Source organism: Phodopus roborovskii, unplaced genomic scaffold (assembly GCF_943737965.1).
Source record: "Phodopus roborovskii unplaced genomic scaffold, PHOROB, whole genome shotgun sequence".
NCBI classification, from domain to species: Eukaryota; Metazoa; Chordata; class Mammalia; order Rodentia; family Cricetidae; genus Phodopus; species Phodopus roborovskii.
The window spans coordinates 6,016,415-6,033,454 of record NW_026126407.1 but is presented as its reverse complement, the minus strand read 5'-3'; the positions used below and the strand labels follow the sequence as shown (position 1 = coordinate 6,033,454).

The 17,040-nt window shown below is 49.0% G+C and overlaps 1 protein-coding gene across 1 annotated transcript; it reads left to right on the top strand.

Moving 5' to 3' along the window:
* The first annotated feature begins 283 nt into the window (after positions 1–283).
* On the top strand, positions 284–16,723 carry Trarg1 (trafficking regulator of GLUT4 (SLC2A4) 1). Its single transcript, XM_051179975.1, has 3 exons — positions 284–690; positions 13,258–13,390; positions 15,835–16,723. The coding sequence occupies exons 1-3, from the start codon at positions 313–315 to the stop codon at positions 15,843–15,845; spliced, it is 522 nt and encodes a 173-aa protein (XP_051035932.1). The 5' UTR covers positions 284–312; the 3' UTR covers positions 15,846–16,723.
* Positions 16,724–17,040: the final 317 nt, after the last annotated feature.

Genomic DNA, 17,040 nt, shown 5'->3' with positions numbered 1-17,040 from the left:
CAGCAGCTCCAGCAAAGTTGGCCTCAAACTTGAACAGAGCTGAAGCCTCCAGCTTCCTGGGAGCTTCACAGTAGTGAGAGCAGCAGTAGCAGCAGCAGCAGCAGCAGCAGCCACCACAGATTCCAGCTGTGACCTCTGCTAGCCTTGAGACACTCTTTTGAGTCTTCTAGTACCCAGCGGTCCCCAGCCCCTGAAAAACACATCCCTGTGTCCTGGAGGTTTGAAGTCTGAGGCTGGGGAATGGTGTGCTGAAGACCCTCTGGAGCACGCTGTCCCTACCTGGATCTGAAGAAACCCAAGGCCCAAGACAACATGGCCAACCCAGTGCAGCCCCAGTTTCAAGACCCAGGCTCCACCTCGCCCTTGGAGCTGCCTGAGATGGAGAAGCTTCTCACCAAAGTGGAGAACAAGGATGACAAAGCCTTGGGCCTGTCCAAGTCTCTGTCAGGGGCTCTGGACCTGGAGCAGAATGGCCACAGCCTTCCCTTCAAGGTCATCTCTGAAGGCCACCGCCAGCACTCTCTCCCTGGCTCCCCTTCCAGGGCCAGCTCTCGGCGAGCATCCTCTGTTGCCACCACCTCCTATGCCCAGGACCAAGAAGCTCCCAAAGATTACTTGATCCTTGCCATTGCCTCTTGTTTCTGCCCTGTGTGGCCCCTCAACCTCATTCCCCTCATCTTTTCTATCATGGTAAGTCCTGTGCTTTGTTCAGGGACTGGGTTTGGGCACCCCAGCGTGGTGGGCATGTCCTCAGGGAAGGGACCTAATGTGCAGAGAAGAGTCGGGTGTTGGAGTGTTGGCAGGAAACCCTTTCTTATCTCCTGACTTCCCTTTTAGAGGGACCCAAGACTCAGTTCTGTTTGCTTTTTATTCATGTCTGCCTCCAGATATCACTGGTAGACTTCTGGACCCTTCTGGCAGAAGGATTCAGGGGTATAACTGGAGTGAGTGAGATTCTGCAGCAGTGACAGCCAACTTGGAGGGGGGGTCTTGATTGCCTTTTTTTTTTTTTAATGTGTGTGGGGCTGTCTGAGTGGAGTTCTGTATCAACAACAGAATACAGCCAGTAGAAGGCCAAGAGTTCTGAATGCCCCAAAGAGAGGCAAGCCTCTGGGGCCACCAGGGTATTATACCAGCCTCTGTTTCCAAGCCACAGTGGCTTTGCTGCACTGGGAGCTGCTGGGGCATGGCTTCCCTTGGGACCCATCGGGAGGGAAGGAGTTGTCAGGGTGCTGGAAGTTGGGGTACAATGGAGTTCTTGAGGTTCTGATTTTCAGAATTTCACCATCTGGCTTTTGCTGGACATCTGGGCACAAGTCAGAGGACATGGTCAGCCTTGCCAAGGAGGGAAATGTGAACTAGTCGTCACTTCTGCAGGACTCTGAATATTTTGTCTTAGATTGTCCTCAAGTCAAGTCATTGGGTAGGGCGGCTACTTTCAGAATATATCACAGAGAATGTGTGTGATGGATAGGGCTGGAAAGTACAGAGACTTTCAGACTGAGGTTAGGGCAGGGGGAGAAAACAGGCCAATTGGAGCAGAGACCTGGGTGGGGTTACACTGCCCCCTTTGGGGGTGATACTTTGGGGTGATTATCAAGCCACGAGGAGTCGGGTCACTCCTCCCGCTCTTCTTCAAACACCTCCATTAGTTCCCATATGATCCAGGGCCACCTGACAGGCCATGGGGACAGGGCTAGGCGGGGTCCTGGGCAGGGCCCGTATAAACCTCGTGCTGCTGCTGCACTCGGGGCCATGCCAGGCTCCAGGGAGGGGCTAATGGCTCTGGGCAGAGCCAACTTCTTGGTTACAGAGAAAGGCCCCAGGAAGGAAGACAGGAGGGACATCACATAAGAGCTCAGGAGAAAACAGATTCTAGAATTGTCTTCTGGGAATTGGTGCCAGAATGAATTGTCCTTGCCCAAAAGAAGCTGGGTTGAAGACCCACTGGACCTATCTCTGGCACTCTCTCTTTTTCTGTATTTGAGTTGGGTCTGATGTGCCAGGAGGAAGGGCTATAGGACTCTAAACCATATACTAGGACCTAGTCCCTGGGGCTGCACTCCAGACAGAGAAGCTTCTAAACAGGCCCTGATGACACACTGCAACAAGGTCCCACATAGACACAAACATGAGGGAATTAAGTCATCTTGGCAAGTTACTCAACCTGCCATCAGTTTGCCCAACTGCAAAGTGGGCAGAAGTATAATGGCTACATTAGAGAGCCGGGAGAGGCTAGGGTGAGTCCTCACAAAGTACTTAAGAACAGAGCCCCGCCCAGCATAAATGTGTTCTGTGGTTATAGGGACTAAGTGTCACAGGGAGTCTCCCTTCTGGGGGATGAGAACCCACTGTGGGCTTTATTTATTTATTGGATTTTTTTTTGAGACAGGGTTTCTCTGTGTAACTTTGTAGACCAGGCTGGCCTTGAACTCACAGAGATCCGCCTGCCTCTGCCTCTTGAGTGCTGGGATTAAAGGCTGTGCGCCACCACTGCCCGGCCTATTTTTTGGATTTAAAAGACATGGTCTTGCAATTATAGCCCAGGCTAGCCTCAAACTCATGTCAATTCTCCTACTTCAGCCTCCTAACTGCTAAGAGTGCCACTATACCCTTTATTTTCTAATGGGGTTTTAAGAAGACCTCTCTTAATGTAATTCATGTAACTCACCCACCTAAAGCGCATGGTTTAATGGGTGTCCCCACCTCCCCCCATCTCATACGCAGCCCTGGATAGCCAGGGATTTGCTGTATAGATCAGATTGGCCTTGAACTCAGAGATACGCCTGCCTCTGCCTCCCAGCTAAAAAACAAAAACCAGCCAGGTATGGTGGTATACACCTCTAAACCCAGGACTCAGAAAGCAGAGGCAGGCAGGAGGATCTCTGTGAGTTCAAGACCAGCTTGGTTCACATAGTGAGTTCTAGCTCAGCCAGAATTACATAGTGAAATACTGTCCTAACAAAATCCATATGCCATGTACTGTTTCAATATATTGTGTACTGTGTAATATTTAAATTAGATTAAGCATAGATATCTCCTTAGCCATTGATCATTTCCTTATTGTAAAAACTTTCAAAACAGTTTCTTCTAGTTTTTAAAAACCGCCTTTAATCCCAGCAATTGTAAGGCAGAGGCAGGCAGATTTCTGTGAGTACGAGGCCAGCCTGGTCTACAAAGCTACACAGAGAAACTCTGACTCAGCCAGGGCTACACAGAGAAACCCTATTTCAAACAAAATAAAACACAACAAAACAAAACAAAACCACCAAAACCAACCAACCAACCAACCAACCAAACAAACAAACAAAAAAACAAAAAAAAAATGTATCATGTGGGGCTGGAGAGACGGGTCAGTGGTTAAGAGCACTGGCTGCTCTTCTAGAGGACCTGGGTTCAATTCCCAGTACCTGCATGGCAGCTCACAACTGTAACTTCAGTTCTAGGGGACCTGACATCCTCACTCAGACATGCATGAAGGCAAAATATCAGTGCTTATACTAAATAAATTATTAAAAAATATATAGCTTAATACATAAAGTGCTTGTGCTTTCCTTGCAAGGTGAGGACCTGAGTTCAAACCCATAATTCACATTTAAAAAGCTGGGCATTACACATCTGTAATTCCAGTGCTGGGGAAGTGGAAATAGGTGGATCCCTAGGACTTGCAGACCTAGGACTTGCAGATAGACTCTGCTACTTGGTGAACTCTAAGCAGGGAGAGATCTTGTCTCAAAAAGCAAGATGGCTGGGGATATAGCTCAGTAGTGGAACACTTACCTAGTTTGCCCAAGGCCTTGTGTTCAATCCCCAGCACGCGTGCGCGCGCACACACACACACACACACACACACACACAGAGAGAGAGAGAGAAAGAGAGAGAGAGAGAGAGAGCAGATGGCACCTAACGAATAACACACCCAACACCAAGGTTTCCCTGGCTGGGATTATACACACATACCCCTGCCCTGTTTGTCTTGAGACCCTGTGGCTTAGGTCTTAAAGGTGTGGACGTCCTTCTGCATCAGCCTCCCTAGTGCTGAGACTCTCAGGCAGGAGCCATCATTTCTAGCTTTAGACCAACTGTTAGATTGAGTGGGAACATGTGGAATTTCTGTGCCTAGCTTGTGCTTCCATCCAAACTGTTGGAAATGTCAGGATTCCATCCTCTTTGAGGCTACATGGTCATTCCACAGTTACATCTTAACACTAGTTGATTTTAGAACACTTCCCTTGTCTTCAAAAGAAACTTTGTGCTTATATGGTATTTGTGTCCTTGATCCTTCCCAGCCCTGCATGACACCAATTTTCCTATCTCCAGAGTTGCTTATTCTAGGCACTTTAGGGATAGAATTATATATAGCTGGGTGGTGGCAGCCCATGCCTTTAATCCTAGCACTCAGGAGGCAGAGACAGCCAGATCTGAGTTCAAGGCCAGTCTGGTCTACAGAGCAAGTTCCAGGAGGACAGCCAAGGCTACACATAGAGAAATCCTGGCTTGAAACACACACACACACCACAAAAAAAAAGTAAAGAAAAAGAAATGGAATTATATAACATGTGGCCCTTTGCGACTGGCTGCTTTCTCATACATAGACTTCACATGTCATTTGTAGAGCAGCACACATCAATGTGGCCAGATAAAGGTTTGGGACAGCATATAAGAGCGAATAAAGAGTTTGTTTGAGCATGGCATTCAATGGGTCTGATGGTACAGGCCTATAGTCAAACTGCTAAGGAGGCTGAGGCAGGAAGGTTGTAAGTTCAAGGTCTGCTTGGGTCACAGAGTAAGTTAAAGGCTAGCTTGATTGATTTGGGAATACCCTATCTCACATTTTTCATTTTTTTTTAAAGGGCCGAGGATATAGCTCAGTGATAGAGTACTTGCCTAGCATGTGCCAGGTCCTGGGTTTGATCCCTAGCAACAACAAAGAGTGGCAGAGGTTTGAGTCCTGGACCAGACTCACTGGCGGGGGCAGAGGTGGCTTCTGGGAATCCCCTAAGATTTGGCTCAACTGATCTCCTACTTGTTTGATTCTTTATTGAATTATTCATACATCCTGAGTGGCCAGTGACTTGTTTTGGGGGAGCTGAGTAGTACAAGATACCTCCTCCTGATGGGTGACTGAGCCTGTCTTAGGGAGCAGAGAAGTGGATGGCTAAGAGAAGTGGCTGCTATTTGGCATTGCAGAAGGGGTACTAGAATGTGCTGGGGTCTATTGCAAGGCAGGAACTCAATCTTGGAATTTAAGCCTCTTAAGAGCCCCTGGGGAGTTTTAGGCTGATGCACAATGTGGTCAGTTCATATTGTAAAACCAACTCCATTGGTTTTACATTGCATTGTGGGAAATGAGTTACTGGAGAGAGATCCCATGTATGGGAAGGGATGGGCTATCTGAGCTCTGGATGGACTGGGAAGGATGAGCACAAAGGTGTGTGTGTGTGTGTGTGTGTGTGTGTGTGTGTGTAGCATGTGCTCAGGCTCCAACTCAGGGATATTGGAGCCTATTCTCAAGGCTAGCTCTGGGTCCTGCCCACATTTATAGAGTGAAGATGCATGTGGCCCACAGGCCTGCCATCCTAGCATACTAGGTGTCAAGGCCAGAGGATTGCCATGAGTCTTGGCTACAGAATGAGTTCTCGTAACTAGCCTGGGCTATAAAACAAGACCCTGTCTCAAAAACCCAACCCAACCCAACCCAACTAAACCAAGAACAATAACAAAAAGTACTCACTGAGGGAGTTTCCAGAAGGTATGAGCAGAGCTAGAAGGAAGGGAGGGAATGAAGGACAGAGTGGCCAAGACCTGGAGAGGTTAGGTTCAAGGAGAGTTGCTTGTCTGCTGGGCTGGCCATTCCTAGACTCTGAGTGTCTGTGTGGAGAGGCATAGACAAAAGGAGGAGTGTATGGAGTCCCTGGGGAGGAGAGGCCATGAAGGAGAAACACTCAGAGAAAAGGGAGCTCCCAGAAGGCAGAAGGCAGTGTCTCCATTAGAAGAGCAAGAAGGGCCTCATGGCACAGGGATGGGATAAGACCAGGGACAGAGAGACAATGGCTCTGCTGAGGCCAGAGACTGTGGGTGAGGACTGTCATCAGCTTCCGTGGTGGCATGACTTCCTCCAGCTTTAGGTGTAGGTTTGTAGACTCTGGGCTCTGAGTGGCAGTGATGCCATTAGAGCAGGTGACACAGCAGATGTGGGCAAGAGTGACTGAGATGACATGCAGAAGGATAGGGCTGGACAAGGAGCAGGTGGTCACCTTGGATGAGAAACAGAGGGCACAGGTAGGAGCTCAGAGAATGGTGGTCCCACCAGCATAACAGGCTGGGGGGGATGTTGGGGATTCAGACCTCAGAGGACTGATGGCCAGGAATGTAGTTGTGAAAAATGAATGTCCAAGGGAAACATCAGGACCAGGGATGAGAAAATTGAAGGATGAAGTTACTAAAATTCATGGATGCTTACTAAGTGTTAGACACAGTTCCAGATCCAAATAGTTTAGATGTATTATCTCATTTAGCCCTGACTGTACCCCTGTGAGGTCTTGGTGCTATTATTATTCTCATGATACAGACAAAAACACCCCCCAAAATAAAAAGCAAGCAAGCAAACAAAAACTCAACCAACCTGAAGTGCAGAGACAAGAAGGAAGAAAGGGTTGGAATCCAGCCTGGCTGCTGCCTTGAATGAGAGTGTGTGTTCCTACCAACCATACCTCCTGCCTTCTTGGGTGTACCTGAGGCTATTTTGTCTTCAAAGCCAATCTATCTTCTAGGCCATTTCCCTGTCCCCAGGGATGAAAGGGTCAGCTATTCATCTAGGGTGCCACACTATGTCCTTCCTGGCAGCGGCAGGGTAACAAGTCACAGGAGGGGGTGGTCAGTTTCCTACACTGGGGCTCCAAGTCTTGAAGATATTAGAAGTCAAGCTCTTGGCCTCTGCACTGGCAGCCTCTCAGAGCACTTTGCTGTCTGCAGAAGCATATCCTATGCAGAATGGGGCATGGCCACATGGCTGGTAGGAGGCCCATGAGCTGGATGTGAGTCCATTGTTCTCTCATAGTCCCACCCCATATCTGGATCTGGCGACACTTCCAGGAAAGTCAATCCTTCTGCTGTGTGTGTAGGGATGTGCCATGCCCCCTCTCACCTTTCTTCCTCTTCCAACTCATCTACCCTCCTCATTAAGCCTGCCAGAGGGAGACAAATGGCTCTGACAGGGCCTACTGTGACCAGGGAGGTGGGGTCAGAGGGGCTCTGTCTGAAGAGCAGTGGTTACAGATGTCCATTTCCAGCTCTAATATGCACTGCAATCTCCATGATCCCCTGGGGGCAGATTTGAGACAAAGGACAGATTGAGAAATAGCCATGCTCCTGTAGACCACAGGCAATGGGCCCTCTGTGAGCATCACTGGTAAAGCAAGTCAATAGCTGGGCATGTGGTACCTGCTGGTTAATCCCAGCTCTTGGGAGGTAGACAGGAGGATAGGAGTTCGAGGGCAGCACTGGGATTAGAGTCCTGTATCACCATGCCCGGATTATGCAGTGCTGGAGGCAGAGCCCAGGGCTCTATACCTGCTAGGTAAGCGCTCGACCAACAGAGTAGTATCTCTTGCCCTCCTTAGGCATGTTCTGTAGCCAATTGAATAGTTATGTTGTAGGAACAGCACGTGTTTTCATGTTAGCACTGTTCATTTGTACTTTCTTTTACTTAGAGGGCAAATGTGCTTAGTTCCAAGCAGGAGCATGTGCTGGGAATCCCAGGCCCAAAGGCACATGCATAGTTGGGCTTTGGGGATTTGAGCCTCTGTGCATAAGAGAGAGACAAAGAGGAGGGTGGAAATCCTTCCTCTTCCCCACCTCTCCCCTCAGGCAGCCACGCGTGTCTCTCTCCATGGTCCTGAACTGCTACTGCATCTGCAGATGTTTCTTTTAAGAAGTTGGGGCTTGACTCTGCAAACCTTGTTCCTGCTCCTTCCTGCCCTCAAGATCTACAGCTTAGAGCCCTCAGAAGTTACCCAAGGCAATTTCAGAGAGCTTCTCCTCCCAGGCTGGCCCTGATGTTTACGCCTCTTTCCTTTGACTCTCAGGTTGCTGGAACAACAGGTGTGTGCCACCATACTTGACAGAATTCCCTAAAACTTAATTCTGAACTTCTTGGAAATCTCCAAAGCCTTTCTCTATGTCTGCCCCTCTTTCTTCTAATGCTGCCTAATCACTGATGTCATGGATTCAGTTACCTGGGCTAGCCACCAGGTGACTAGAGGGGACACAGATTCATGAGTGTGTCTCAAACTTAGACAAATTCATAGTGCCCAGGCATCTCAACTCCACTTCTCCATCAATCGAGCCAGAGACCTCCACATCAACTCAGCCTTTTTCCACCCTGTGCATGGCCTCCAGCTTCATCACTTCTCCAGGCTGGGCTCTGGTCCAGATCATTACTCATCTCAGGTCTTTGAATCTGCCTATCATTGCCGCCACACTGTAGTCAGACTTCCATTTCCCAGATGCAAGCCTGGTTTTGTTTCCATGTAAGATCCTTTGTTAGGACACGGCCACCTGTGGTGGCGCACACCTTTAATCCCAGCATTTTGGGAGGCAGAGGCAAGTGGATCTCTGAGTTGCAGGAAAGCCAGGGCTACACTACACAGAGAAACCATGTTCCAAATAAACAACAACAAAAATAAAGCTATTTATTGGCCCCCAGGACCAAATTCAGCCTCTGTTACACAGCAGTCAAGGCGTCTCTCCTTCCTCTCCTGCTCTTCTTTACTCTCTTCTTCCGTGTGTGTGTGCGCGTGTGCGTGTGTGACTATCCCAGGCTGCCCTCAAACTGGCTATGTAATCCAGGCTAGCCTCAAGCTCACAGTCTTCCTGACTGGGCCTCCCAGAGTGCTGGGGTCACAGGTAGGTGTCACCACACTATATGTGGGTCTTCCTGATGTGGCCTTTCTCTGGTAATTCCATCTCTCACCATGCACACACAATTCTCCATCCCCATCTCATAAGTATTCAGAGAATGAAATACCCTGATGGGAAGTACACACTCAGTATAGGTCTTGACACCAGGTAAATATCCAAATAGTAGGAAGGTTTATTTTTGCACCCCAAACATGGAAGAATCTTGACATGCTTCATGGAAGAGGTATCACTGGATGGTGGGAGGATTTGGCCACATGGGACCGGGGGAAACAAAAGATTGGAAAGGAGCAAAGGCCAGGACTCATCATGCCTGGGGCAGCACAGAATGACTTCCAGGAGCTTGTGCTAAGAGTTTAAATGAGACTGGAATTGGAGCTTTCTTGAATGGACGATGTGAAGCCTGTGAGACAGGACTACCTTAGCCTCCATTGTGTGTGGTGTATGTGTGCATGCACATTCATGTGCAGGTGTATGTGCAGGGGGGGGGGAAGCCAGAGGAGGACTTGGGGTGTCTTCCTCTATTGATCTCATTTGGGTTTTGTTTGTTTGTTTTTTGAGACAGAGTTTCTCTGTGTAGCCCTGGCTATCCTGTAACTCACTCTGTAGACCAAGCTGGTCTTGAACTCAAAGAGATCCCCCGCCTCTGCCTCCAAGTGCTGGGATTAAAGGTGTGCACCACCAATGCCCAGCTCTCTATTGCTCTCTTATTGCCTTGTAATGGAGTCTCTCACAGAATCAGAAGCTCACTGTTCTGTCTATACTGGCTGACATGTGAGCTTGGGATATGCCTCTCTACCCCCTCTCCCAATCCTGGTCTGACAGGCATGCAACTAATAATTTTTTTTTTTTCGAGACAGGATTTCTCTGTATTGCTCTGGAGCCTGTCCTAGAACTCACTCTGTAGACCAGGCTGGCTTCGAACTCACAGAGATCCACCTGCCTCTGCCTCCCAAATGTTGGGATTAAAGTCATGCACCACCAAGGCCCAGCAGCACCTAATAATTTAAAAATTATTATTTTACATGTATAGTGTTTTGCCTGCATGTATATCTGTGCACATCATTCATGCATCACCCTCAGAGGCCACAAGAGAGTGTCAGATCCCCTGGAACTGTTACAGAAGGTTATGAGCTGCTGTGTTGGTGTTGGGAATCAAACCTGGCTCCTCTGAAAAGGAACCAGTTCTCTTACCACTGAGCCATCTCCCAGCCTCTGAACTTGTGTGTGTGTGTGTGTGTGTGTGTGTGTGTGTGTGTGTATGTGTGTGTGTAGAGGTGTGCATGTGGAGACAAGAGGTCAATTTCTAGTGTATCTTTAGTTACTCTCCACCTTACTATTCTTTTTTTGGGGGGTGGTTAGCAATTTAAATTTTAAACTAAGTTTTATCAATCCTTCACTGTCTCAACAGAGCTAAATGAACACTGTGTGTGTGTGTGTGTGTGTGTGTGTGTGTTGGGGGATGTTGAGTCAGGGTTTCTTTGTGCAACAGTCCTGACTGTACTAGAACTCATTTTGTAGACCAGGCTGGCCTTGGACTCCCTAAGATCTGTCTGCCTCTGCCTCCCGAGTGTTGGAATTAAAGAGTGCCACTGTCCAGCTAAATGAATACATTTTACTAGGAGTCTGAATCACTCTTCATATTGTTTAATTGTCATGTTTTCTAAGTTTTGGTACACACACACACACACACACACACACACACACACACACACTTACTTAAAAGTAAAACTCCAGCTTCCTTGTGAAGAGGCCGGAGAGATGGTGTGGTGATCAGGAGCACTTGCTGCTCTTCAGGAAGACCCAGCACCCACACCCGGCAGCTCACAATTTCCTGTAACTTCAGTTGCAGGGGATCTGACGCCCTCTTCTGGCCTCTGCAGGCCAGGCACTTACACACTTGACATATTGTCATGAAGATGCACACATACAGATTAAAAAATCTGAACCTTGTGCTCAGGCATACCAACATGCCCAATTCTGTGCCTGGGTGCTGTAGACAAGGCTTTAAGAGCTGAATTATCAGTCTTGAGACAGGGCCTCACTATGGTGCTCAGGCTAAGCTTTAACTGGCGATTCTCCTGCCTCAGCCTCCTGGGTGCTAGGAGGATGGACTTACACTGTCACACCATGCCCTCTCCACCTCTATCCTCATCCTCGATAACAACCAGAGGGGCCTTCCAGAGTGGGCTCCCATCATTCCATCCCTGCCCTTCCTTTACCAGCTCCAGCTGCTTCTTGAACCAAGAGGGTTCATGGGGAGGGGCATGGGGTGCTTCTGGAAATTACCAGAGGACAGCAGTAACTAACAAAGACACCCTTCCCATCCTATTGCCTCTTCTCTCCATGGTCAGCTCTAGGCACAGCGGCCTTTATCTGGCACCTCCTACTTTCCTCAGGCAGTGACTACTGAGCCTGTACAATCTGCTTTACAGGCCGTTTGTCCACGCCACTCTTCTTTCTTTACAGACGGGATCTATGCAATTCCTACCCATCCTTCACAACAACATTGCAGCCTTTCTCCCAGAACTCCTTGCTTCTCCTCTTTTATAAGCTCCTAGAAGTCATGTGTGTCTCCTCTTTAACACTTTCTGAGCTTGCAAGTTCGTGTGTGTGTGTGTGTGTGTGTGTGTGTGTGTGTGTGTGTGTGTGATGGAAAAGAAGGCCATAGGGTTGTAAGACCCCAAACTGCAGCTCCCTGGAGGGCCTGACACGGTGCTTGGTATAAATACCAGCAGAATGAAATGGTAGTGCTGGGAATGAAGTGGAAAAGGACAGAGGTCATATCCAGAAGGGTCTTTAAGAGGCTATTGCCACAGCTCAGGTAAAAGGGGGGAAGTGGGGTGGGTACAAGAGTGTTAGAGAGCAGCATAGCAATGGAATTGACTAGGTCAGGAAACACATTAGCGTGGTAGGCTCTGAGGATGTGGCTCAGTGGTTGGGCACTTGCTTAGCATGCACAAGGCCCTGGGTTCAACCCCCAGTGCTTAAAATGAACAAAGAAGCAAGAACCCAGTTGTGACTTAGATGGCGGACTGCAGCTGTTGTCAGTAAGTGGGGTGTAGGCTAGTGAGAGGAGTCACAGAAAGCAAGGGGCAGCTGGATGCCACTGTGTCCTGGGGTGGGATGCAGTTAGGAGATGAGTTAGAATCTGAGAAAAGAGGTCAAGGCAGTAACACAGGGGTGAGAAGCAAGAAGACAGACAGGTATATATATGGGCTGAAGAGATGAGTAAAGTGCTTGCCAAGCACAGGCAAAGCCCTGGGTTTTATCCTTAACACTACAAAACTCCAGAACAAATTCATCTAATGCCCCGACTTGCCAAATCAATACAAAGGAAAGTAAAAAGGGGCTGAGAGTCAGAGGCCACAAGTCCAGTCTCAGCTCTGATGGCCTGGGCCCTGGGCCAGTGTCCTGCCTGGCTGAACCCTATGTTTTCAAGTATAAAGCACTGAGAAGAAGTCTCCAGTTTGTCTGTGGCCCTGAGAGCAGTCACCCCAGTTAACCCTCTGGGCTTGGGCAGCCTACAGCCTTTGGCAAGTGCATGAAGCCCAAGGGGGACAGAGGGACTCTAGGGTGAGGACTCTGAAGACATGGAGCAGCCCTGGCTGGCAGATAGTCTTGGGCCATTATAGGGTCCCCTGTGCGAATGTTTGGATACACAAGGCAGCCAGGGCTAACCAGGATGTCATTACAGCCTCTACTCTACCCACATCCACCCAATTTCACCAGCTTCACAGGGTCCCAGAGAACTGAAGCCCACCACGAAGAGAGCCACCACAGAGCTACTCAGCCTGGCTTTCCTTGTGGGATCACAAAGGTGGGCTGTGTTGAACTAAGTCACCATCATGGAAGGAACTGGGAGAGAGACCAGTGCCTTTGTTTGGTTTTGTGGCTAGGAAGAGGTCATGGAAGGGATCAGGCATGCTATGAGTAGAGAAAGCCACAGGGCTGCCTTCCGGTCCCCATGTAGCTGTGGAATTGCACTCAGGAAGGGTCTGCAGGGGTTCTGGCCCACAGAAACCCTGTTCTTGCAATGTGGCCTGGACTTGTCTTCCCTCTCAGGTCCTTGATCCCCACTGTAGTACCTGCCATTGTCACCCTGCCCTGCCACTATCCTGACAGGGAGCATTTGGTATTGCTTGGTTTTGTCCAGCAGTCCCCTGGGAGAGGGGTCTGCACAAGAAGCTCAGGTCATATGTCCTGGAGGAGCCTACTGGACTGTGAGTGACCAGGAGGGTGGAGTGTATCCAGAAATTCACCAGACCACTGCATGGCTTTCATGCCCACATAGCTGAGGGACAAACTTCCTGAGGTTTCTCTGCCCTCTCTCTGCAGTCTCGAAGTAGTGTGCAGCAGGGGGACATAGATGGGGCACGGAGGCTGGGCCGCCTGGCACGGCTGCTCAGCATCACCTTCATCATCCTGGGCATCGTCATCATCATTGTGGCTGTCACTGTCAACTTCACAGGTAAGGCACAGGGGCACGGAGCAGAGAGAGCCCTGGGGACGGGGGGGGGGGGGGGGGGGCAGTGGTGAGGGTATAGCCATATCCTTTCCCTTCAGTCAAGACAATTTAAATGAAGATGTGTTTTCTGACTCCTCTTATGCCTGCGCTGATGGATCAATAGAAGAGAGTAGAATGGGCACTGGCCTAGGAATCAGAGGCCACAAATTCCATCCTCAACTTTGATGGCCTGTATCACAGTTTAATAAGGATCAGGATAAACAATTAGGCCGAACAGATTCAGGGAGAAATAACTCACAACACAGACAGGTGAACACCAACGGATTCCTGCTTCCAAGAATTCCTCTGGATGTCCTCCTGTCCCCATGCAGCTAGCAAGAGAGCACTCTCCTGCGCCTCCGACCTAGTTCCCCAGGTCACTTCCGCCCCTGGCTCCACCCCCAATGGGTGTGGTCAGTGCCACAGAAGGAGACAAAGTGAATATCCCACTACAGGCCTGGGATCCAGGCCAGTGCCCCATTTGGCCAAACCTTGCATTTTCAAGTAAAAGTACAGAGCCTCCATCATGGAGGGCTTTTGTGAGCATCACATTGGATAATGGATGTGATGGCTTTGGAGAATGATGGCCAGGCCTCCTTGCTGTATGGCCAGGGTAGACCAGAAACAAGCTGCACATTCAGAAGATGGCAGGAAGCAAAGCTGTTAGTACTTGAAGGTGGCCCAGGGCACTTGTCTGAGGTGGAACCTTTTTCAGAGGACACTGTCAGCCATAGCTTTGTGGAGGCTATTCATCTCAGAGCTGTCCCAAGCATGGGGCACTCTGGGACATCACTGTTTATTTTAGAGATCAATCTAAGCCTCTCCCATAAAGACCTTGCTGTTCAAAACATGCTCTGTGGTCCTGCAGGGGCATCACCTGGCACTGTTTTAGACTCTCAGACCCCACTCTGCACCGACTGAATGGAAATCTGCACTGTAGATTTTCTCCTTTCTTTGGTGGTGCTAAGGCTGGAACTCAGGGCTTCACTCATGCTAGGGAAGCAACGTCCCTTAGAGCTAACCACCAGCTTAGAATGTATTCTAATAAGATCTCCAATTCAGGTATCGTTGTGGGAGGCGCTGGCATAGAGCAGGAAGTACTCAGAGTCATGGGAAGTCTTGTCTACTCAGGAGGGTCATGGGCAATCTTGTCTACTCAGGAGGGTGGTGGGCAGTCTTGTCTACTCAGGAGAAGCAAGTGTTCAGGGTTTTTGTTTGTTTGTTTGTTTTTTAAAAGAACTATTTATTTATTTATTTTGTATACAGTGTTCTGCCTGCACTCCAGAAAAGAGCACCAGTTCTCACTATGGATGGTTGTGAGCCACCATGTGGTTGCTGGAAATTGAACTCAGGGCCTCTGGAAGAACAGTCAGCGTTCTTAATCTTTGAGCCATCTCTCCAGCCTATAAGTGTGCAGGTTTTTGTCTGGGCTCAGAGTTCAGATCCTCCATTTACTTCCTGTGTAAATGGGGTTTCATGTTTCATAAACTCTGAACCTCTTCTTTCTCCATCAGTGTGGAGTCTGATGGGTGTTCAGGCATGTGAGTGGCAGGGACCAGCATCCAAAGGCATTGGGCTCCATATCACTTATCATGTCCCAGGTTACTTGTTCTGCTGCTTGTCATTGTTGGTGGGACAACCTTGGAACTCAATTTGGCAAAGGAAGTTTGTAGCTTTCAGAAATAAAAGATATTTCAGGATTGGCTGCTCTATCTTAGTGCAAAGCCATATCTAGATACTTGGTGGCAAGTGACAGGAATCTGTCTCATGCTCATGTCTGGCTTTCAGTGTGTTGGCCTAATGTCTAGGCAGGACCTATGCTTATGATGACAACCACTAGGGATAATAGTGTTCTAGGAGAAGCAAACATGTCAATCAGGCCAGTAATTCAGCAGTGATTATAAAATAATGATGACTGGGACATTGTGGTGTATGCTTACAATCCTAGCACTTGGGAGGTGGATGCTGAAGATCAGGAGTTTAAGACCAGTGGGTTTAGGGACAACTCTAGGTCACATGAGACTCTGCCTAAATCATCTTTAGGCTGGGTGTGGTAACTTGTGCCTTCAATTTCAGTGCTTGGGAGGCAGAGGCAGGTGGCCTGATCTACATGGTAAACTCTAGGCTATCCAAAGCTACTTAGTGAGACTAACAACAGACTAAAGGTCCTGAGGTTGATTTTAATTGGTCCAGTTAGTGTCACATGACCATTCTCTAACCAATCACCAAAGCCACAGTCTTCTCAGTACTTCAAGTTCCTGCATCAAGAGCCCCAAATCAAAGATGTCCTGACTCTACCTTATCCTAGTCACCATTTCCCACCAAGAGACAATTCAGCACAGGCCCCTAGCTCTTTAAATCAGGGCTCTGCAGGTCCAGCCTTTTCACTGTCTTTCTTTCCTTTACAGTTCAGAAGTAGCCGCCGAGCTGCTTCTAGCAGAGGCAGATGCTGGACAGCTGGAGAGCTCCAAACCCACACGTCCCCACACATTATAGAGGACAGCATGGTGGCTGCCAAGTCCCCACCTGTTCCCAAGCTCCAAAAGCACAAACTTGGAGGGAAACCTCTACATCACTCCATTGTCAGCCCATGGCAGATGGGAAGGAAATTCTGGAATGAAGTTGGCTGTGAACCCAATGAATAATGAGGGTTAATCTCATAGACACATCACTTGCCTTTTGACCTCAGTTCTCAGGCTTGTTTCTCATTCCCCACAACTCCTGGGACTTACACACAGCATAAACTGCCAGAATGGGAAGAAAACCAGCCCCACGGCCAAGAAAGAAGCACCACATACCCTGGGTGTCTGTGGACATGAGCACAGTCTGGGCCACCATCTTTTCTATTTTTCTTGATGGGGAACTAACAGACTCCCTGCATGCTTTGTGCGCAGCATCCATGGTGATCCTAGTCGAGCCCAAAGGTGAAGCTGTCACTCAGCATGGGCCCTGGATACCCACCGGCAAAGAGGCAAGAGCTATGTGGAAATCTTCCACTGAAGACTGGCTAGGGATAGCATGACACACCTGGTGCTCTTCCTGAGCTTCAGTCTTCTCTACCAAGGACTCTGGTTCCAGAGTGTCTTCCAGAACCATGGGGTCTGCCTCTTATTCCCCACCTTGTGCTGTAGCCTGGGGCATCATCCTGCAAATTCCAGAACTTGACCTGAGCCAGGTCAGCCATGGGGGGAGAGACAGAGCTTGAGCTCTCTCCTGCCACTGACTCTTTGGGGGCCTGGGACCCTATCTTCGTAACCCACGCAAGTGACTCAGGGCCCTCGATAGGGTATCCAGGAGTCCTATACAGAAGAGATGAGGTGGGCCCTGGCTTTAGGTTGTTAGCCCAGCTCTAAGTTCCGTGTCCCTGACCATCCACAGCAACAAAGGCTTTCCCTAGAGGTAACTTTGAGACTCCTATACTGGATTCTCTGACTCAGGCTCTCAGGAGTCTTTGCTGCATTTTGTAAGGGAGGGGTTAGAGAAATCTTAGGAAGGCTTGCTATTTCATGATCTGGAGTCTCAGGAGTCTAGAAAGAAAGGCTCAGCTAAGGGTCAGTCTAGAGATTAGGAACTGGGACAGAGAGTAAAGGCCCAGTAGCTACAGCCTGTCTTAG